Source organism: Mobula birostris, chromosome 5, assembly GCF_030028105.1.
Source record: "Mobula birostris isolate sMobBir1 chromosome 5, sMobBir1.hap1, whole genome shotgun sequence".
Classification (NCBI taxonomy): Eukaryota; Metazoa; Chordata; class Chondrichthyes; order Myliobatiformes; family Myliobatidae; genus Mobula; species Mobula birostris.
In genome coordinates this window covers 197,344,961-197,367,602 of record NC_092374.1, presented here as the reverse complement: position 1 = coordinate 197,367,602, position 22,642 = coordinate 197,344,961, and the positions used below count along the sequence as shown (strand labels likewise).

At 44.0% G+C, this 22,642-nt stretch overlaps 1 protein-coding gene across 2 annotated transcripts; it reads left to right on the top strand.

Moving 5' to 3' along the window:
• The first annotated feature begins 250 nt into the window (after positions 1 to 250).
• smx5 lies at positions 251 to 22,391 on the top strand. Of its 2 annotated transcripts, none has more exons than XM_072257399.1 (5): positions 251 to 339; positions 762 to 829; positions 3,198 to 3,228; positions 14,780 to 14,839; positions 21,384 to 22,391. In XM_072257399.1, exons 1-5 carry the CDS (start codon positions 337 to 339, stop codon positions 21,507 to 21,509), a joined length of 288 nt encoding a protein of 95 aa, XP_072113500.1. In that variant the 5' UTR covers positions 251 to 336; the 3' UTR covers positions 21,510 to 22,391. The 2 variants fall into 2 exon arrangements, with proteins under 2 accessions (XP_072113500.1, XP_072113499.1); XM_072257398.1 differs by having other exon boundaries at positions 21,342 to 22,391.
• Positions 22,392 to 22,642: the final 251 nt, after the last annotated feature.

Below are 22,642 nucleotides of genomic sequence, written 5' to 3'. Positions count from 1 at the left end.
GGTCTGGATGGAGCAGGCGGTGCAGTGTTCTCTGTGCACTAGCACCATTGTTACATCTTTTTATTGTTTCCCTTGAACCACCTGGATGCATCGACGTGTTGAGTTAACAAATTTCACAATAAACCTGATTCTGATTCTGAAATCTGTATGGATTGCACGCAAAACTTCTTTTTTCAGGTAGAAGTAGAAATGAGAGAGGGAAGGGGTAACCACGTGACGGCTGTCAATCAAACGGGGCGGGGGCGGGGGAGCTGGATAAGTTCTCGCGAGAACGGGTTCACCCGGGCGAGTGGAGCGTCAATCAGTGGGAGTTTGAATTAGGAGTCGGGAGCCACCATGGTGAGTGACCAGGGATTTCCTATCCCGGGCTTTGTCCGCGGCTCAAGTCCCAGGGGCTGGGGGAGGGTCGGAAGCAGCCGGAGGGGCCTCCTTCTCCTTCGTGAGGAAGGCCTCTCTGGAGCCTCGGACTTTCCTGCAGGCCTGGGCCCTTGCCTCGCTGCCGGTTTTGGTGTAATGCTGTATCCGAGTCCAATCTCCTGACAATAGAGCAGCTCACTCTGGAGCTAAATTGTCAACCTGTTCATATGTGTACGGTGTTTGTAAACTGGGAGGAGCAGGTTTAAATGCACTATCTTCTCACTGGGTTTCAAGTCCAGTAGCACCTCATAAAACATCTCCAGGATGAACTGCACTTTGCTAATTTTGAACACCTTTGAAGCGTGCTTTGGCTCATTATTAATCTTATTTTTTTTTTGTTTTAGTTATTTTATTCATTTTTCAAATCCCTTGTTGGGAAAGATGTGGTGGTGGAACTCAAGAATGATCTGAGGTGAGTGCGCCATTTGGTTTGTCTCTGATTGTAGCAGAATACAGATGATTCCTACTAATGTCTTCAGTCTCACTTCTCCTTTTACATCTTGTCTTCCTCTGATTTGATGTCTTTCTTAAATATTTCCTGTGTGTCTCCAACTTTTAAAGCCAAGTTATCATGGCTAAGCACTTCCTGCTTTCAGGGAGAGAGTTCAATATTATTGTCTCGTGTTCTGAGATGCAGTGTTTTGTATGCCATGCATACTGATCATTGCATACATACTGAGCTAGGGAAAGCATTGCAGAATCTGGTGACAATTACAGAGAAAGCTGGTAGACAAATAAGATGCAGGAGCCATGACAAGGATACCATTCAAGGGTCTCACAACTGGAATAGAAACCATGCTCGAGTCTGGTGGTACATGGTGGGATCTGTTTTCTGAACTGAGCTCTCTTTGGGGGGGGATGGACCTCAGTGAAAAGCAAATGGATTCTAGCTGAGGTTATTTTTGTGTTGGAATTATTTTATAATTATCACATGAAATAGTCGAAGGCTTGTCTTGTGTACTGTTCATACAGATCAAATCTTTGAGGTAGGATAAGTATTCAATAACATTGCACTTTTTTAGTAATGTTTTATTCTGCAATGCAAGTTGGTGATAAAGTGCAAGATCATACCAAGGTGGATTGTGAGACCAAGAGTTCATCTTATTGTGCCTAATAACAGGGGAACAGAAGCTGTCTCTGAGCTTGGCGGTACATGCTTCCAGGCTTCTGTATTTTCTGCCCAATGGGAGAGGGGAGAAGTGGGTGGGTGGAGATTACGCTGGCTGCTTTACTGAGGCAGCGAGAAGTGTAGACAGTCCATACGGGGGTGGGGGTTGTGGAATAGCCGGTTTCCGTGATGTGCTGAGCTGTATTCAGTACTCTGTGTGGTTTCTTGTGATCACACGCAGATCAGTTGCCATACTAAGCTGGTACATCAATGAAAACGGGTGGGAGTCAATTGTGGCATGTTGAATTTCTTTAGCGGCCTGAGGAGCTGATAAGTTTTCTTGGCTGTGACATCAGTGCAGTTGGACCACGACACCTAGGAACGTGAAACTCTGTCAATGGTTAAAGTTTAATCAAATCTGGTCTTTTAAGATGATTAAGAGTTCTGATTGGGTAGGTTGCGAGGCAACCTGCTGTGTGCGGATCTGGCGAGGGATTATCTGGAAAGTGAGCCTAAACCAAATTGTTCAGGATTGTGTCAGGAATCGTCTCTCACAAAGGATCGTAGAAACCTCCCTAAAAGATGGTGAATCAACACTTCATTGGCATTGTTCAGACTGCACTTGGACTATTGTGACCATTTTTGGCCCCCTTATCAAAGAAAGTTTGTACTGACATTGGGTCCAAAAATGGGTCCAACGGAGTTTCAGAAGAATGCTCCTGGTGGTGAAAGGGTTGAAGTATGAGTAACAGTTGACAGCTCTGGGCCTATACATGTTGGAGTTCAGAACACTGAGGGAGGAATCTCATTGAAAATTATTCAATATTGAAAGATTTAGAAAGAGTAGACATGGAGATGGTGTTTCCTAGAATGGTGGAGTCTCGGATCACAGGACACAGCCTCAGAATGCAAGGATGTCCCTTTAATGAGGAGGAATTTCTTTAGTCAGAGGTAGTGAATCTGTGGAGTTCATTGCCACAGATGGCTGTGGAAGTCGTGGGGTATATTTAAAGCAGATATTGATATGTTCTTGATCAAAGTTGAAAGTAAAATTTATTATCAAATTTACATGTGTCACCACATACAATCCTGATGTTCTTTTCCTGCGGGCATACTTGGCAAATTCATAAACCAGTAACTGTAAACAGGATTTGTAACCGTAAACAGGATTTGCTAAGTATGCCCACAGAACAATAATCTGAGTTCTATGTGGTGACACATATGTACTCTGATACTATATTTTCCTTTGAACTTTGATCAAAATGTTTGATCAAGAACTTTCATTAGTCAGGATATGAAAGGTTATGGGGAGAAGGCAAGAAAAAGGGGTTGAGGGATAATAAATCAGCCATGATCGAATGGCAGAGGCAGACTTGATGGGCCAAATGGCTAAATCTGCTCCTAATGTCTTATGATCTTCTTGCCCATATTCTAACAAAAGAACCTTGCTCAAGTGTGTCGTGTGTCAGATGTCAGTATTTTCCAGACTGGAGTGTGAGGCATGGGCCTATTATTTTAGTTCAATGCATTCAGCAGTTTGTGAAGCTTCATAATGCACCTTAAACTAGGGGTATGAGGTAAGTGTGTATTATGTGCAAATACATAAAAAGGTAATGTGCCTTTATTCCTGAAAAGAAAACGGGTTCTAATGCAACTCTGTCCTTATTTTCAGCATTTGCGGAACTCTACACTCCGTTGACCAGGTGCGTTTTGCTGAATTTCACTTCACTGAATATTAAAATTCATCTGTTAAGAATGACTTGCGGTATAAAGCAAAGTGAGAAATAATCTTGCAAGCTGTTTACTTCTCTTGAGCTGCCTTCATTCAAAGTTCAAAGTAGATTGATTATTGAAGTAGGTATGTGTCACCATGTACTCCCCTGAAATTCATTTTCAGCAGGCGTTCACAGTAGAACAAAGACTGGCAAAGCCAATGTACAAAAGACCAACTGTGTAAATACAAAAGAAAAACCTAATAATAGTAAATAAATAACACTGACAACATAAGAGTCCTTGAAAGAGTCAGGGAGTAAGTTCTATGTTGAGATGAGTGAAGTTATCCATGCTGGTTCAGGAGCGTGGTGGTTGAAGGGTAATAATTGTTCCTGAACCTTGTATGGGGCCTAAGACTCCTGTACCCCCCCTTCAGAGTGACATCAGCAGGAAGGGAGTATGGCCTAGATGGTGGGGGGGGGGGGGGATCCTTGATGGATGCTACGTTCTTGCTACAGCACTCCTTGTAGATGTGCTCAGTGGTGGAGAAGGGCTACTCCCGTGATGGACTGGACTTGATACACTGCTTTTTTTTTTTTTTTTTTTTTTTTTGGAGGCTTTTTCAGTCTTGGACGTTGGTATTTCCTTAAACACAAGATTATGCAGATGCTGCAAATCCAGAGCAACACCCACAATGTGCTGGGGAAATGCAGCAGGTCAGGCAACGTCTATGAAAATGAATGAGTAGTCGATGTTTTAATCAGGATTGGAAAGCAAGGGGAAAGGTGCCAGGAAGAAATGGTGGGAGGGGAGGGAGGGGAAGCTAGAAGATGATGGGTGAATCCAGGCAGGTGGGAAGGGCAAAGGGCTGGAGAAGAAGGAATCTGAGAGTGGAGAGTTGATCTTGGGAGAAAAGGAAGGAGGAGGGGCACCAAAGGGAGGTGATAGGAGGGTCAGGAGAAGAGGTAAGAGACCAGAGTGGGGAATGTGGAGAAACACAAATTACTGCAGTTAGAAATCGATAGTCATGCCATCAGGTTGGAGGTTACTTGGACGGAATGTGAGGTGTTTTTCCTCCGCCCTGAGTGTGGCCACATCGTGGTAGAAGAGGAGGCCATGGGCTGACACGTTGGAACTGGAATGGGGATGAGAATGAAAATGGTTGACCACTGGGAAATTCCACTCTTAATTTTAATTTCATTTTAACTCCTATCCCCATCCCCATTCCTATTCTGACATGTGGGTTTCCTCTGGGTGCTTAGGTTTCCTCCCACATTCCAAAGGTTTATGGGTTAGAAGGTCAATTAGTCATGTGGGTGTAATTGGATAGTGTGCACTCGTTCCATGATGGCCTGTTACTGTGCTGTAACTTAAAAGCAAAGAAGTGGGGTGGGGGGGGGGGAGGAGGGAGGCAGAGGCCTACATAGGTAGGAAAAGGGTGATCCTTAAGAGAGGATATGGGGAGTTCAGCAGAAAGCTGAAAAGCAGGGCATTCAGGGTAGTAATCTCTGAATTGCTGTCTGTGTACCATGTGCCAGAGAGGGTGAGAATAGGATGATTTGGCAGATGAATGCACGGCTGAAGAATTGGTACAGGAGGGGCAGGGTTTCTGATTTCTGGATCACTAGGATCTCTTCTGGGGAAGTTATGAAGTGTTCAAAAGGAGTGGGTTACACCTGAATGTGAGGGGGACCAATATCCTTGCAAGTAGGTTTGCTAGAGCTGTTGGAGAGGGTTTAAACTAATTTGGCAGGTGGGTGGGAACTAGGGTGATGGGGCTGAGGATTGGGCAGTTGGTACACAACCAGATGCAGTCTGTAGTGAGCCTGAGGAAGGACAGCAAATGATGGGGCAAAATTGCAGTTAGGACGAGGCAACTGTGGCTGATGGGGGGGCGGGGGGGGGAGTCAAAGACAGCATTAAAAAGCAAAAGACAGGACATAAAATATTGCAAAAAATCGTGGGAAGGTAGAGGAATGGGAGACTTAAAAAACCAACAGAGGGCAACTGCAAAAGCCGCAAGGAGAGAGAAGATGAGATATGAAGGTAAGCTAGCCGATAATAGGAAAGGGGTTGCCAATGGTTACTTTAGATGTATAAAGAGTGAAAAAGAGATGAGTGGATATCGGACCACTTGAAAATGATGCTGGAGAGGTAGTAATAGGGGACAAAGAAATGATGCATGAACTTGAGTCTTGATGGTAGAAGACACTAGCAGAAATCCAAAAATACAAGATTGTTGAGGGTAGAAGTGAGTGAGAAGGCGCTTGGGGAGCTGAAAAGTCTACAGTGGTGCTAGCAAGTTTGTGAACTCTCTAGAGTTTTCTGTTTCTGCATAAATGACATAGAATGTGATCAGACCTTCATGCAAGCACTAAAACTAGATAGGGAACCTAATAGAATAAATAACGCAAGCATTATACTTCATTTATTTATTGAGGGAAAAAAAGTCCAATATTACATGTATTTGTTGGAGAAAGTATGTGAACCTCTGGAGTATAATGCCTTCTACAAAAGCTAGCAACACACATCAAAGTTGCTGGTGAACTCAGCAGGCCAGGCAGCATCTCTAGGAAGAGGTGCAGTCGATGTTTCAGGCCAAGACCCTTCGTCAGGACTTTGGGGTCGAGTGTTCCAATTATGGAAATGAGATTGGAGGTGTGGGTTGTAGACGTGCCCTGCCCTATATTAAAAAAGACACAGTCAAGTTGCTGACAGAGCCTGCTCTTCTCATGAAAGAGCCTGCTCTTCTCATGAAAGATGTGTTCATGTGCACCATGCCTCAATCAAAATGACTTTCAGAAGGCCTTGGAAGAATTGTAGAGGTGCACGAAGCTGGAAAAGGCTACAAAATCATTTCTAAAGACCTGAGTGTTCATCAGTCCACAGTAAGAGGAATTGTCTACAAATGCAGGAAACTCAGTACTGTCACTACTCTCCCTAGGAGTGGGTGTCCTGCAAATATCACACCAACAGCACAATGTGCAATGCTGAAAAAGGTGAAAATGAACCCAAGGGTAACAGCAAAAGACCTGCAGAAATCTCTAGAACTTGCTAAAGTCTCTGTTCATGTATCCACTATAAGAAAAGCACTGAACAAGAATGGTGTCCATGGACAGACACCGTAGAGGAAACCAGTTGCCTCCTTTAAACAAAAACATTACTGTATGTCTCAAGTTTGCAGAAGATGACCTGGATGTTCTATAATGCTCCTGGGACAATGTTCTGTGGACAGATGAGACAAGAGTTGAAATATTTGGCAGAAATGTACATTACTATGTCTGGTGGAAAAAGGGCACTGCACACTAACACCAAAACCTCAACCCAACTGTGAAGCCTGGTGGAAGGAGCATCATGGTTTGGGGCTGGCTTGCTGCCTCAGCTCCTGGACTGCTTGCAATTGCTGAGGGATCAATGAATTCGTAATTGTATCAAGACATTTTACAGGGCGATGTCAGGCTAGCCGTCCATCACTTGAAGCTTGATAGAAGTTGGATAATGCAACAAGACAATGATCTGAAAGACGAGAGTAAATCAACAACAATGGTTTAAAAAGGACATTCTAAAACACGAATTTTCAAGTCAAATTCCTGACCATAATCCTATAGAAATGTTGTGGAAGGACCTGAAGGAAGAAGTTCATGCAAGGAAGTCCACCAACATCCCAGAGTTGAAGCAATTTTGTAAGGAGGAATAGCCTAAAACAGGGGTCCCCAACCTTTTTTGTACCACGGACCAGTTTAATATTGACAATATTCTTGTGGACTTCGGGGGGGGGGGAGGGTGATGTTCAAGTAGGGTTAAACTCACCTCAACATGTCTTTTACAGTTAGGGTTGCCAACTTTCTCACTCCCAAATAAGGGACAAAAGTAGCAGTCAAATCCCGGGCACTTTACCCCAGGAAAGACTACCATGACCATGAAGGCTTGCGTGGGCACCTATGTGCGCATGCATGTACGTGCCGATTTTTTTTTTCCCCACAAATCGATTTTGTTTTCATCTTCCCAACTATACTGTACATTATTTCTACTTTATATAGGCTGTGTAGTTATCATATTCCTGCTTTTACTATATGTTAGTGCTATTTATTTTTGGTTTTGTGTGTTATTTGGTGTGATTTGTTAGGTTATATTTTGGGACTGGGAATGCTCAAAAAAATGTTCCCATATAAATTAATGGTAATTACTACTTCGCTTCACGCCATTTTGACACAGAAGGTTTTATAGGAACGCTGTACCTTAGCAGGGGAAATATGGGACAAACCAATTTAGCCCAATATACAGGATGTCCGAGCAAATACGGGACAGTTGGCAACCCTATGTTCAAGTTCAACAGTGCGTGACAGGGAATGAGGAAAAGTGCGGTGGGCTCATATTGTTTCCTCACGGCCCGGTAGCACATACTTTGTGGCCCAGTACCGGTCTGCGGCCCGGTGGTTGGGGACCGCTGGCCTAAAATCCCTGCAAGCCGATGTGCTGGACTGATCAACAGTTACCAGAGATATTTGGTGAAATTATTGTTATGTAACTGTCACACCAGTTACTGAAAGCAAAGGTTCACATACTACTTCCAAAAAATAGGTGTAATATTGAATCAAAGTTGCTGGTGAATGCAGCAGGCCAGGCAGCATCTGTAGGAAGAGGTACAGTCGACGTTTCAGGCCGAGACCCTTCGTCAGGACTAACGAAGGGTCTTGGCCTGAAACATTGACTGCACCTCTTCCTAGAGATGCGGCTTGGCCTGCTGCGTTCACCAGGAACTTTGATGTACGTTGCCTGAATTTCCAGCATCTGCAGAATTCCTTGTGTTTGAGGTGTAATATTGGATCAGTTTTCACTATAAGCAAATGAACACATTTCACGTTTTTGTATTTATTTGGTTGAGTTCTCTTTATCTAGTTTTAGGGTTTGTGAAGATCTGATCATTTTCATTCAGGAGCAGAAAATTCTACAGGGTTCACTAACTTTCTAGCACCACTGTTTCAGCCACCCGGACCACACCTCAGGGTTCTGAAAGAGGTGACTGAAGAGATTGTGGAGGCATTGGTAAGAAGAAGGGAGTCTGAGAATCGGAGTGGGAGTGCGGAGGAAGACATTTTTGAATTTTTCAGTTTTTTTTTCCATCGGCGTTCAGAGAGGCGGGACTGCGCAGGCGTGTGATGTCGGGCAGTGAAGCGCAGATTTAAAAGGAACAGAGCCTCATAGAGCGGGCAGCGTAGTTTGCGGGCAGCAGAGTGAGCCGGGAGCAGAGTGAAGGCTTAAGGGCTTCGGCTCAACAGGCTTAGGCGGAAACGGGCGAGGCGAGGAAGGTTTGGTATTCATTTTTTGTTGTTATTTGAGGAGAGGGGCAGTATGAGTGTGAGGACAGTTTGTTGTTCTTGGTACCGGATATGGGAGGCCCTGGAGTCTCCCAAGCCTCCCGGACGTCCACATCTGCGCCAGGTGCGCTGAGATGCAGCTCCTAAGGGACCGCGTTAGGGAACTGGAGCTGCAGCTCGATGACCTTTGTCTGGTCAGGGAGAGTGAGGAGGTGATAGAGAGGAGTTACAGGCAGGTGGTCACGCCGGGGCCACGGGAGGCAGACAAGTGGGTCACGGTTAGGAGGGGGAAGAGGAAGAGTTGGGTAATAGAGAGTACCCCGGTGGCTGTGCCCCTTGACAATAGGTACTCCTGTTTGAGTACTGTTGGGGGGGACGGCTTACCTGGGGGAAGCGAGAGTGGCCGTGCCTCCGGCACAGAGTCCGGCCCTGTAGCTCAGAAGGGTAGGGAAAGGAAGAGGAGGGCAGTTGTAGTAGGGGACTCGATAGTAAGGGGGTCAGATAGGCGATTCTGTGGACGCAGTCCAGAGACCCGGATGGTACTTTGCCTCCCTGGTGCCAGGGTCTGGGGTATTTCTGATCGTGTCCAAGATATCCTGAAGTGGGAGGGTGAGGAGCCAGAGGTGGTGGTACAAATGACATAGGTAGGAAAAGGGAAGAGGTCCTGAAAGGAGAATATAGGGAGCTAGGAAGGGAGTTGAGAAAAAGGACCGCAAAGGTAGTAATCTCGGGATTACTGCCTGTGCCACGCGACAGTGAGAGTAGGAATGCAATGAGGTGGAGGATAAATGTGTGGCTGAGGGATTGGAGCAGGGGGCAGGGATTCAAGTTTTTGGATCATTGGGACCTCTTTTGGCGCAGGCGTGACCTGTACAAAAAGGACGGGTTACACTTGAATCCTTGGGGGACCAATATCCTGGCAGGGAGATTAGCGAGGGCTACTGAGGTGACTTTAAACTAGAATGGTTGTGGGGTGGGAATCAAATTAAAGAGGCTAGGTGAGAGGAGGTTAGTTCACAACAAGGATGGGAACCAGTGCAGAGAGACAGAGGTGTAAAATGAGGGTAGAAGCAAAAAATAAAAGTGGCAGGCTGGCAAATCCAGGGCAAGCATCAAACAGGGCCACTTTTCAACATAATTGTATAAGGGCTAAGAGAGTTGTAAAAGCGTGCCTGAAGGCTTTGTGTGTCAATGCAAGGAGCATTTGTAACAAGGTGGATGAATTAAAAGTGCAGATTGTTATTAATGAATATCATATAGTTGGGATCACAGAGACATGGCTTCAGGGTGACCAAGGATGGGAGCTCAACATTCAGGGATATTCAATATTCAGGAGGGAAAGACATGAAAGAAAAGGATGTGGGGTAGCATTGCTGGTTAGAGAGGAGATTAATGCAATAGAAAGGAAGGACATAAGCCGGGAGGATGTGGAATGGATATGGGTAGAGCTGCATAACACGAAGGCGCAGAAAACGCTGGTGGGAGTTGTGTACAGGCCACCTAACAGTAGTAGTGAGGTTGGGGATGGTATTAAACAGGAAATTAGAAATGTGTGCACCAAAGGAACAGCAGTTATAATGGGTGAACCAAATTGGTAAGGGTGCTAAGGAAGAGGATTTCTTGGAATGTATGCGGGATGGTTTTTTTGAACCAACATGTCGAGGAACCGACTAGAGAGCAGGCTATTCTGGACTGGGTATTGAGCAATGAGGAAGGGTTAATTAGCAGTCTTGTCGTGAGAGGCCCCTTGGGTAAGAGTGACCATAATATGGTGGAATTCTTCATTAAGATGGAGACTGACATAGTTAATTCAGAAACAAAAGTTCTGAACTTAAAGAAGGGTAACTTTGAAGGTATGAGACATGAATTAGCTAAGATAGACTGGCAAATGACACTTAAAGGGTTGACGGTGGATATGCAATGGCAAGCATTTAAAGGTTGCATGGATGAACTACAACAATTGTTCATCCCAGTTTGGCAAAAGAATAAACCAGGGAAGGTAGTGCACCCGTGGCTGACAAGAGAAATTAAGGATAGTATCAATTCCAAAGAAGAAGCATGCAAATTAGCCAGAAAAAGTGACTCACCTGAGGACTGGGAGAAATTCAGAGTCCAGTAGAGGAGGTCAAAGGGCTTAATTAGGAAGGGGGAAAAAAGATTGAGAGAAAATTGGTAGGGAACATAAAAACTGACTGTAAAAGCTTTTATAGATATGTGAAAAGAAAAAGATTGGTTAAGACAAATGTAGGTCCCCTACAGACAGAAACAGGTGAATTGATCATGGGGAGCAAGGGCATGGCAGACCAATTGAATAATTACTTTGGTTCTGTCTTCACTAAGGAGGACATAAATAATCTTCCGGAAATAGTAGGGGACAGAGGGTCCAGTGAGATGGAGGAACTGAGGGAAATGCATGTTAGTAGGGAAGTGGTGTTAGGTAAATTGAAGGGATTAAAGGCAGATAAAAATCCCTAGGGCCAGATGGTCTGCATTCCAGAGTGCTTAAGGAAGTAGCCCAAGAAATAGTGAATGCATTAGTGATAATTTTTCAAAACTCTTTATATTCTGGACTAGTTCCTGAGGATTGGAGGCTAATGTAACCCTACTTTTTAAAAAAGGAGGGAGAGAGAAACCAGGGAATTATAGACTGGTTAGCCTAACATCGGTGGTGGGGAAACTGCTAGAGTCAGTTATCAAAGATGTGATAACAGCACATTTGGAAAGTGGTGAAATCATCGGACAAAGCATGGATTTGTGAAAGGAAAATCATGTCTGATGAATCTCATAGAATTTTTTGAGGATGTAACTAGTAGGGTGGATAGGGGAGAACCAGTGGATGTGGTATATTTGGATTTTCAAAAGGCTTTTGACAAGGTCCCACACAGGAGATTAGTGTGCAAACTTAAAGCACATGGTATTGGGGGTAAGGTATTGATGTGGATAGAGAATTGCTTGGCAGACAGGAAGCAAAGAGTGGGAATAAACGGGACCTTTTCAGAATGGCAGGCAGTGACTAGTGGGGTACCGCAAGGCTCAGTGCTGGGACCCCAGTTGTTTACAGTATATATTAATGACTTGGATGAGGGAATTAAATGCAGCATCTCCAAGTTTGCGGATGACACGAAGCTGGGTGGCAGTGTTAGCTGTGAGGAGGATGCTAAGAGGATGCAGGGTGACTTGGATAGGTTAGGTGAGTGGGAAAATTCATGGCAGATGCAATTTAATGTGGATAAATGTGAAGTTATCCTCTTTGGTGGCAAAAACAGGAAAACATTATTATCTGAATGGTGGCTGATAAGGGGAGGTGCAACGAGACCTGGGTGTCATTATACACCAGTCATTGAAAGTGGGCATGCAGGTACAGCAGGCGGTGAAAAAGGCGAAATGGTATGCTGGCATTTATAGCGAGAGGATTCGAGTACAGGAGCAGGGAGGTACTACTGCAGTTGTACAAGGCCTTGGTGAGACCACACCTGGAGTATTGTGTGCAGTTTTGATCCCCTAATCTGAGGAAAGACATCCTTGCCATAGAGGGAGTACAAAGAAGGTTCACCAGATTGATTCCTGGGATGGCAGGACTTTCATATGATGAAAGACTGGATGAACTAGGCTTATATTCATTGGAATTTAGAAGATTGAGGGGGGATCTGATTGAAACATATAAAATCCTAAAGGGATTGGACAGGCTAGATGCAGGAAGATTATTCCCGATGTTGGGGAAGTCCAGAACGAGAGGTCACAGTTTGAGGATAAAGGCGAAGCCTTTTAGGACCGAGATGAGGAAAAACTTCTTCACACACAGTGGTGAATCTGTGGAATTCTCTGCCACAGGAAACAGTTGAGGCCAGTTCATTGGCTATATTTAAGAGGGAGTTAGATATGGCCCTTGTGGCTAAAGGGATCAGGGGGTATGGAGGGAAGGCTGGTACAGGGTTCTGAGTTGGATGATCAGCCATGATCATACTGAATGGCGGTGCAGGCTCGAAGGGCCGAATGGCCTACTCCTGCACCTATTTTCTATGTTTCTATGTAATGATCTTTCAAGAATCACTAGATTCTGCAATGGTTCTGGTGACTGGACAATTGTAAATGTCACTCCACTCTTTAAAATAGGAAGGATAAGAGCCCATGGTATTACAGGAAAGGTACTGGACAGGAAATTGGCTTTCTGGCAGAAGGCAAAAAGTGGGAGTAACGGGAGCCTTTTCTGGTTGGGTGCCAGTGATTAGTGGTCTGCTGCAGGGGATGGTGTTGGGACTGCTTTTCACATTATATGTCAGTGCTGTTGATGACTTTGTGGCAAAGTTTACAAATGATGCGAAGATGATGTAGGGGCAAGTTGTGTTGAAGAAGTGGGGAGCCTGCAGAAGGACTTGGTCAGATTGGGGGAATGGGCAAAGAAGTGGCAGATGGAATATAGTGGAAGGAAGGGCATGGACATGCACTTTGCTAGAAGGAATAACGGCTGTTTTCTATTTGAGGAGAAAATTCAAAAATCAGAGGTACCAAGAGCCTTGGGTGTTCTTGCACAGAATTTCCTAAAGGTTAACTTGCAGGTGGAGTCAATGGTAAGAAAGGCAAATACAATGTCAGCATTTTATTTTGAGAGGACTAGAAGATAAAAGGAAGGATGTAATGCTGAGGCTTTATAAGCATTGGTTAGACTGCCCTGGAGTATTGTGAGCAGTTCTGGGCCCCTTTAAGGAAAGATTTGCTTGCATTGGAGAGGGTCCAGAGTAGGTGCACAAGAGTTATCCCAAGAATGAAAGAGTTAACATATGAGAAATGTTTGATAGCTCTGGGCCTGTACTCACTGAAGTTTAGAAGAATGGAGGGGGGAATCTGATGGGAACCTATTAAATATTGGAAGGCCTACATAGAATGGATGTGGAGAGGATGTTTCCTATAGTGTGTTTAGGCCCAAAGGGCACAACCTCAGAAATGAGGGATGTCCACTTAAGCTGGAGGGTGGTGAATCTGTGGAATTCATTGTCACACAGTTGTGCTGGCCAGTTCATTGAGTATATTTAAGGTGGCGGTTGAGGAGTTCTTGATTAATTAGGGTGTCCAAAGTTGCGGGGAAATGGCTGGAGAATGGGTTGAGGGATATAATAAATCAGCCATGATGGAATGACTATCATGATGGTGTAATTCTGCTCATGGCTTATGGACTTGTGGTCTTATAAGCTGATTGGAATAGAGTGGAGAGGAGGAGCTCAAACTGGCAGGAAATGGGTGTGTCAATGAATGGGTAGGGAGGTTTGGGGGATGGGGGGGGTTATAAATGATAGAAGCTGGAGGTGATGGGTTGACCATGGAATAAAGAGAAGGAGGTAGGGAAGTACAGGGTATGGGATGGGAAGAGAAGGGGTGAAGGGGTCACCATAATGAGTTCAAACAAGTGGGGTGGGGAGGAGAGTCGGGGGAGTGATTGCCGGATGTTGGAGAAGTTGGTGTGCACGCTGTCAGATTGGAGACTATCTGGATGGAATATGAGCTGTTGTTCCTCCACCCTGTATTTGGCCTCATTGTGGCAGCAGAGGATGTGCCAGAGTGGATATGGGAAGTGGAATTAAAATGAGTGGCCAGTAGGGCATCCTGTATGTTGCAGAGGACAGAGCAAAGGTGCTGGATGAAGGGGTTCCTAATCTGCTTGAGGAGGCTGCATAGGATGCAGTAAATCACCCATCAAGTAGAGATGCAGCATCTCTTGATGCCTTCTGTTGTTCGGGGTTGATCATGGATGTTGCAGCCTCGCCGTCTACCTGATACACAAGTCTGGGCAGTAGATCAAACTGTTGCTCGCGTAGCAGGCTCACCGTCTCCATGCAGCTAATGAATCCAAAGGAAAAGCCGAGACCGATACAGTTTTGCTACCAGCGATATCGCAGGGGCTGCCAGTCAGCACTGAACTCAACGCAGGACTGCAGCTCCAGATTTTTCTGCTGGGTTTACTCTCAAAGCCTTCCCCGTGAGTGGGTATAGCTGCGAGGCAGTGGAGGTTTGAGATCAGGGTGTTCCATCTTGATGAGCTGCCAGCCATGGCTAACGATGCCCATAGGCTGCTAGAATCTTCTCTCTGTGGTTTTTAAGGGTCGGTGGAGGTCTGAGTAGATCAGGTCGACTGCAATCGACCTACCAAGATGAGTGGTGTGTGGCCCTAGTCTAAAATTCACTGGAGAATGAATGGTTAGAGGTTGATTTCCTGTCTTGTCTCTTTCAGTATCTGAACATCAAGCTGACAGATATCAGTGTCACTGACCCAGAGAAATATCCGCACATGGTGAGTGTTGTAATCCTGTATACTCCAACTGGGTTTGTTCTAGTGAACCTGCACTCTACTGATCAGAGGCCACATGCACTGCAAAATGCTGGGGAATCTCCTTGTAATGATAGTCTAGGGTCTGCCCAAAGACAGCCTTCAGGAACTGCCAGACATCAATAAGAAAGAAAGGGTACAGGGAAAATCTATAAGAATCTTGCTGGGACTGGAGGGCCTGAGTTCTAGGGAAAGGTTGAATAGGTTAGAACTTTATTTCCTGGACCATAGGAAAATGAGGGTAGATTTGGTGTAAGTATATATAAAAATATATATATATTGAGGGGTATAGAGAGGGTAAATGAAAATAGGCTTTTTCCACTAAGGTTGCATGAGATGAGAACTAAGGGGTCATAGCTTATGGGGGAAATGTTTAAGGGAACATGTGAATGTGATATGCAGGCCACGGCAGTACAATATGGAGTGTGGATGGGGGATCAATTTGAACATTTGAGAGAAGTTTGGATAAGTACGTGGATGGAAGGGGTTCAGATGCAGGTTTGAGAAGAGACTAGGCTGCATAATAGTCCAGCACAGACTAGATGGGCTGAATGACCTGTGTGTTGTAGTGCTCTGACTCCTACCTTTTCGTGTGATACAGCTGCAGGTTTTAAAAGTACAAAAATGTACTTCGTTCATAATATACACAGTAAGTATAATCTGGTTACGCGTGTATCTATATCCTTTGTATACAAACCGAGCTGAAGCCCTCTAAGCAATGGGTACACTAGTCCAAGCTGCTTATTAATGATAGTCTATCAAGAAGGGCCCTCACCATCTGGGATAACCTTCTGCTGCCATCGGGGAAGAGTTACAGGAGCCTGGAGACCCACACTCAACATTTGAGGAACAGCTTCTTCCCCTCCATCAGATTTCTGACAGTCCATGAACCTTTGAAGACTAAGCCACTCGGCCCTTTGGGTCTGCTCCACCATTCGATCATGGCTGATTTATTTTCTCTCTCATTCTCCTGCTTTCTCCCCATTACCTTTGACACCTTTGCTAATCAAGAACCTATCAACCTCCACTTTAAAAAAGTGGATTCCAGTTAATTGGGACACATCGGAACTATTACATTTTGGCCCAATGAAGTGGCTGCCCTAATTAGCTGAAGTTTCTTGGAAATGGTTAAAAAGGTATATTTAAAAAGACAAGCTGTTTAACTGAGTTAACAAATTATGTATTTAAGTCAAATACAGAACAAGTCAAATCATTACCAATTCTACTATAGTCCTATAAAACTGTATTAGTTCCTAATGGCTATCGACGGAAGTTAATCTATTGTATGCTGCCGCATTCCTTTGACTGTAAGTGGACAAAATCAGTGTAGATACCTGGGTGCAATTGATGGACTGCCTTCATGCAATGCTTTTGATGACTGCATTCTCCAAATCTTTTTCATTATAACATTCAGGATGATTGTGGAAGTTTGTGACTGTTGAAATAGTGAAATCATTTCATTTTTACTCCCGGATGTTACTGGCATCTCCAAGCTTAAATGTTTGAAACTGCAGTGAGCAAAACAGTTCTGACTTGTCTTGCTGCTTATTTCCCACCAACTATCACCGACAAAAAATCACTGCTTTTTGAACACAAAAATACACAACTGACACTATTTTAAAAACTGTTCGCTCTAAGCATGGTGTAGTATCTATGGCCACACAAGTGTACTCGACTAGTGCTAGTTAGAAATGGTTCAGCAGCTGGCAACTGTCTGCTGTCCCAATTAAGTGGCATAGCATCTCTTATCAATGAGGAGAGTCCCGGCTGTTTTGTTTTTGATTAGTTTCTATTTCTCAAGCGTTGTCCCAAATAATTGATGGCCCACTTTACTGGAACCTACTGTATACCAAAAGACTTGGCCTTCGTAGCTGCCTGTGGAAATGAATTCCACAGATTCACCACGCTTTGCCCAAAGAAATCCTCTTAATCTCTTTCTAAAGTGACATCCTTCTATCGAAGCTGGTCCTAGACTCTCCTATCAGAAATATCCTCTCCATATTTACTCTATCCAGGCCTTTCAATATTCTATACGTTTCAATGAGATCCCCTTCTTTCCCTCCCTCCCCCCCCCCCCCCCCAAATCATTCTTCTAAACTCCACAGGCTCAGAACCATCAACTGCTCTTCATATGTTAACTCAATCTTGGATATTGTGGGACTGAGGATGTTTCTGTCATCTCCCCGTTTCACAGTTGTTGTTCCACTTGCTGAGGGGCTCAACAACTAAAGAGGTTATGTGGAGTCCGGATGGTGATTCAAAGTTCAAAATACATTTGTTACCATCTACTCCCTTGAGATTCATTTTCTAGCAGATGTTTACAGAAAGGAAAAAGAAATGGAATAAAATTTATGGAAAAACTGTACATAAAGACTGAGAAATAACAAATCTTCAAAAGAAGGCAAACTATGCATGTGAAAATAATACTGAGAACGTGAGTTGATAAGGGCAGTGTGGTTGTATAATAGTTACTATACGATACAGAAGTAGGCCATTTGGCCCATCAAGTCTGCCCTGCCATTCAATCATGGGCTGATTCAATTCTTCCAGTCACCTGACTCCCCTGCTTTCACCCCATACCCTTTGATGCTTTGGCAAATCAAGAACCTGTCTATCTCTGCCTTAAATACACCCAATGACTGGGCCTCCACAGCTACTCATGGCAACAAATTCCACAGATTTACCACCCTCTGACTAAAGTAATTTCTCCACATCTCAGTTCTAAAAGGACATCCTTCAATCCTGAAGTCGTGCCTTCTTGTCCTAGAATCCCCTACCATGGGAAATAAATTTGCCGTATCTAATCTGCTCAGGCCTTTTAACATTCAGAACATTTCTGTGAGATTCCCTCTTCATTCTCCTGAACTCCAGGGAATACAGCCCAAGAGCTGCCAGACATTCCTCATACGGTAACCGTTTCATTCCTGGAATCATTCTCGTGAATCTTCTCTGAACCCTCTCCAATGTCAGTATATCCTTTTGAAAATAAGGAGCCCAAAACTGCACACAAGTGTGGTCTCATGAGTGTCTTATGGAGCCTCAACATCACATCCCTGCTCTTATACTCTATACCTCTAGAAATGAATGCCAACATTGCATTTGCCTTCTTCACAACCGACTCAAGCTGGAGGTTAACCTCTAGTTTATCTTGCACAAGGACTCCCAAGTCCCTTTTGCATCTCTGCATTTTGAATTCTCTCCCCATCTAAATAATAGTCTGCCTGTTTATTTCTTCCACCAAAGTGCATGACTGTAGACTTTCCAACATTGTATTTCATTTGCCACTTCTATGCCCATTCCCTTAAACTACCTAAGTCTCTCTGCAGGCTCTGTTTCCTCAACATTACCCGTTCCTCCACCTATCTTTGTATCATCAGCAAATTTAGTCACAAATCTAGTAATACCATAGTCCAAATCATTGACATACATCGTAAAAATCAGCGGTCCCAACACCGATCTCTGTGGAACTCCACTGGTAACTGGCAGCCAGCCAGAATAGGATTCCTTTATTCCCCCTCTTTTTTGCCGACCAGCCAATGCTCCATCCCCACTAGTAACTTTCCTGTAATTCCATGGGCTCTTATCTTGCTAAGCAGCCTCTTGTGCGATACCTTGTAACAGGCCTTCTGAAAATCCAAGTACACCATGTCTACTGCATCTCCTTTGTCTACCCTGCTTGTAATTTCCTCAAAGAATTGCAGTAGGTTTGTTAGGCAGGATTTTTCTTTCAGGAAACCATGCTGGCTTTGGTACTCAGTAATATCATCCCTGACAATCGATTCCAACAACTTCCCAACCACTGATGTCAAGCCAACAGGTCTATAGTTTTCATTCTGCTGCCTCCCACCCTTAAATAGCAGACTAACACTTGCAATTTTCCAGTCATCTGATACAAAGCCAGAAACTATCAATTCTCAAAAGATCATCATTAATGTCTCTGCTATCTCTCCAGCTACTTCCTTCAGAACCCAAGGGTGCATTCTATCAGGGTCCAGGAGATTTATCCACCCTCAGACCTCTAAGCTTCTTGAGCACCTTCTCAGTTGTAATTTTCACTGCACAAACTTCACTTCCCTGACACTCTTGAATGTCCGATATACTGCAGACATCTTCCACTGTGAAGACTGATACAAAATACACATTCAGTTCCTCTGCCATCTCTGCATTTCTCATTACAATATCTCTAGCGTCATTTTGTATTGGTCCTTTATCTACCCTCAACTCTCTTTTACCCTTTATATACTTTTATTTTAAAAAAAAAGCTTTTAGTACCACCTTTGATATTAGTCACCAGCTTCCTCTCATAATTCATCTTTTCCTTCCGAATGACCTTCTTGATTTCCTTCTGCAAGTTTTTAAAAGCGCCCCAATCCTCTATCTTCACACTAGCTCTGGCTTCCTTGTATGTCCTCCCTTTTGCTTTTACTTTGGCTCTGACTTCACTGGTCAGCCACGGTAGTGTCCTCCTTCCCTTTGAAAGTTTCTTCTTAATTGAAATATATCTGTCTTGCACTTCCCTCATTTTTCGCAGAAACTCCAGCCATTGCTGCTGTGCTGTCCTTCCTGCTAGTGTCCCTTAGCTGTCAATCTTGGCCAGTTCTCCCCTCAGGCCATTGTAATTTTCTTTATTCCACTGAAATGCCGACACATTGGATTTTATTTTTTCCCTCTCAACTTTCACAGTGAACTTGATCATATTGTGATCACTGTTCCCTAAGGGTTCCTTAACCTTAAGCTCTCTTATCACCTCCGGATCATTGCACAACACCCAATCCAGCACAGCCGATCCCCTCATTAGCAAAAAGCTTTACAGTGCCAGCAATCAATGAGTTCAATTCCCACTGTCTGAAAGGAGTATGCATGTTCTTTCTGTGGTTGTGTGAGTTTCCTCCAGGTGCTCTGTCGTCTCCTACATTCCAAAAACACACATGTTAGAGTAAGTAAATTGTGGGTATGCTATGTCAGTGATGGAAGCTTGTCAACACTTGCTTAGACATCCGTGGACTGTGGTCACTGATGCAAGCAATGCATTTCACTAGATATTTCAATGTGCATGGGACAAATAAAGCTAATCTTTCTTTTGTAAAGAGCCCTTGAAAGTGAGTCTGTAAGTCATAGAAGAAGTTCAGAGTAACAATGAGTGAAGTTATCCACACTTGTTCAAGAGCTTGATGGTTGCAGGCTAATAACTGTTCCTGAACTTGGTGGTGTGGGACATGAGCATCCTGCTGGATAATGGTAGTGAGGAGGGGGCAAGGCCTGGGCAGTGGTTGACCGCTTCCCTTCCTGAAGAGGCTTGAGGGGCAGTTGTAGAGTTCCCCGGGTGTGGGGAAGACTGAGGGTTTATGGCCTGATCATTATTTTGCCAATAGGTAAAGGAGTTGGGGATGGGTTTGCAAACAGATATACAGGGAGAATGGAAATCAGATGAGCTTACAACTGGAGTGAGTACTTCTGCCAACACCTTGATGTCCACAAAATGCTTGGTTCCCCATTGAAATGTCCTTTGCAAGTTTTTTTTTTAGGTGTACCCACCCATGGTGTAAATGGCATGAAAAGTAAGTTTTTTTGCAGCACACAAATTAGTATATACATTCAACTGGCCACTTCAGAGACTCGGATGGCTAAGTATTTATTTCTAATCTACTTTCCGATTTATCACTATACCTGTAGAGTTTTTTGGCAATGCAATGTTAAATGTTAGGCAGCACTACTAGGAGTGTTGATCGTAATCAAGAATGAAGAATCAGCTTTATTTGCCATGTATGTAGTAGTCATGGGTTTATAGAAACCAGACAAGGTATTGGGGGGGGGGGGGGGGGGGGGAAATTGGCAAAATTTTTCATAGCAGGCTGATATTTCTAAAAAGCAAATGCTCATGGAAAATTGGATACAAATTGGTTCAGTAAGAGGAGGCAGAATTCCAATGTTTCAGTGGAATTCCACAGTACTTTTTGTAATGTAATCTACCATACTTGGGCATGACAAAAATGTTCCAGTGAATCAAGTTTTAAACTGTAGAAATACTCTATACCCAGAAATAAACTCTACCTAATAAAGTGGCCACAATGTGTGTTTCTGGTCTTTGCTGATGTAGCCCATCCACTTCAAGGTTCGTGTTGTGCATTCAGAGATACTCTTCTGCACACTACTGTTGTAATGCATGGTTATTTGAGTTACCACTGCATTCCTATTGTCAGACCGCGCTATCTCGCACTAATGGTCATTCTATGGTCAAAGTCACTTGCATCCCATTCATTCCCCATTCTGATAATCAGTCTGAATAACAACTGAACTTCTTGATCATGTCTGTATGCTTTTATGCATTTGAGTTGCTACCACATGTTTGGCTAATTAGATATTAGCATTAGCAAGCTGGTATATTAAGTGGCCACTGAGTAAAAATAAATATGCATGAAAATAAACACAAGTTACTTGACTCACTTTGCATTGGTATTGTTGCCAGGGGCTGTTCTTGTTCCTTCACGTGGATTATTCTCCTTTCCAGCTCTCTGTGAAGAACTGCTTCATCCGCGGTTCTGTGGTGCGTTACGTGCAGCTCCCGGCTGACGAAGTTGACACACAGCTCCTGCAGGACGCAGCGAGGAAGGAGGCCATGCAGCAGAAGCAGTAAGGTGAACGTGATAGTCCAACGATTCATGGCAGGCCGTGCCCCTGGCTGATGTACAAGACTGCAGTTTCACACAGTGACCCACAATTGCCGAAAGCCAAAAGAAAATTTGAATTCTTGCTTCAACAAGTTGGTCATTTTGTTAAAGTATGGCTTTTAAATTGTTTTTTTTATGACATTCCACAGACATCTGTAGCAAGAAGAAAAGGATAGCGTGTCAAGAATGGCCAGTGGCATCGATGTCTGTCTCCCCCCTCCTTCTGCCTTCTCCCTCAATAACCCTTCCCAACATTCAGCGCCACTGACAGCCACCATCGGGTGTGCATTCTGCAAAATATGTTCATTCACCTGCTATTTTTTTTTTTCCCAACAAATATTTTGAGATTATTTGCAAACTTGTTGAGAGGGGGAGCAGAATTCTTCACCCCTTGGCATCATCATGTCTTTGGAATTTTTTGGTTGAATTTAGTAACGAAATCATGCCCATGAACCGAGCGGGATGTTTTCCAGCGTGGTTGCACATGTTCCACTTTCTTTAAAGGAGTTTGCGTGAGCACATTGCTTGTCATGGCTGCAGCTGCTCCTGGGGAATCAGAATGCAAGCGCAAAGCCGGGCAACTATGTTGTGCAGCCTCTGCCAATCAACAGAACTACAAGGAAATCACGTGTTTATTTACATGGGGCTTGTTTCTTGAGCAAGCATGTGGAATTATGTGGGTTTGTTTCTGTTAATGCAGTTGAAAGTGCAACCAGAAAAAGTGTTGTAATATTTTTTTGTATGGTGTATGGGAACTAATTTAACATGAGGCCCAAGTGTATACTTGCCTGGAGCTTGCAGTCCTTGCACTGTAAATATTAAACAAAGCGAGTTTTGTGCCAAATGAAGCATGGAGCAGCTTTGTTTCTTTACTGCACCACCTTCTGCTGTAACGTCACCTTAATTAAAGCAGAGTTTACAAAATGGTAGACCACTTTTATTTTGGTGGTACTGGAGACAAAGCTTTTGCGCAGTTTGTGGGTGGCGTGGTAGGGTTGTGCTATTACAGTGCTAGGGTTCAATTCTTGCCACTCTCTCTGTAAGGAGTTCATACATTCCCCCCATGACTGGGTTTCCTCTGACATTCTGTAGATGTACG

Excerpts from the sequence above, each read along its gene's own strand:
- smx5 (XM_072257398.1), top strand. Across the intron at positions 3,229-14,779 it reads CTCTACACTCCGTTGACCAG|TATCTGAACATCAAGCTGAC; the intron begins GTGCGTTTTGCT and ends TGTCTCTTTCAG. Across the intron at positions 14,840-21,341 it reads CAGAGAAATATCCGCACATG|GGGCTGTTCTTGTTCCTTCA; the intron begins GTGAGTGTTGTA and ends TATTGTTGCCAG.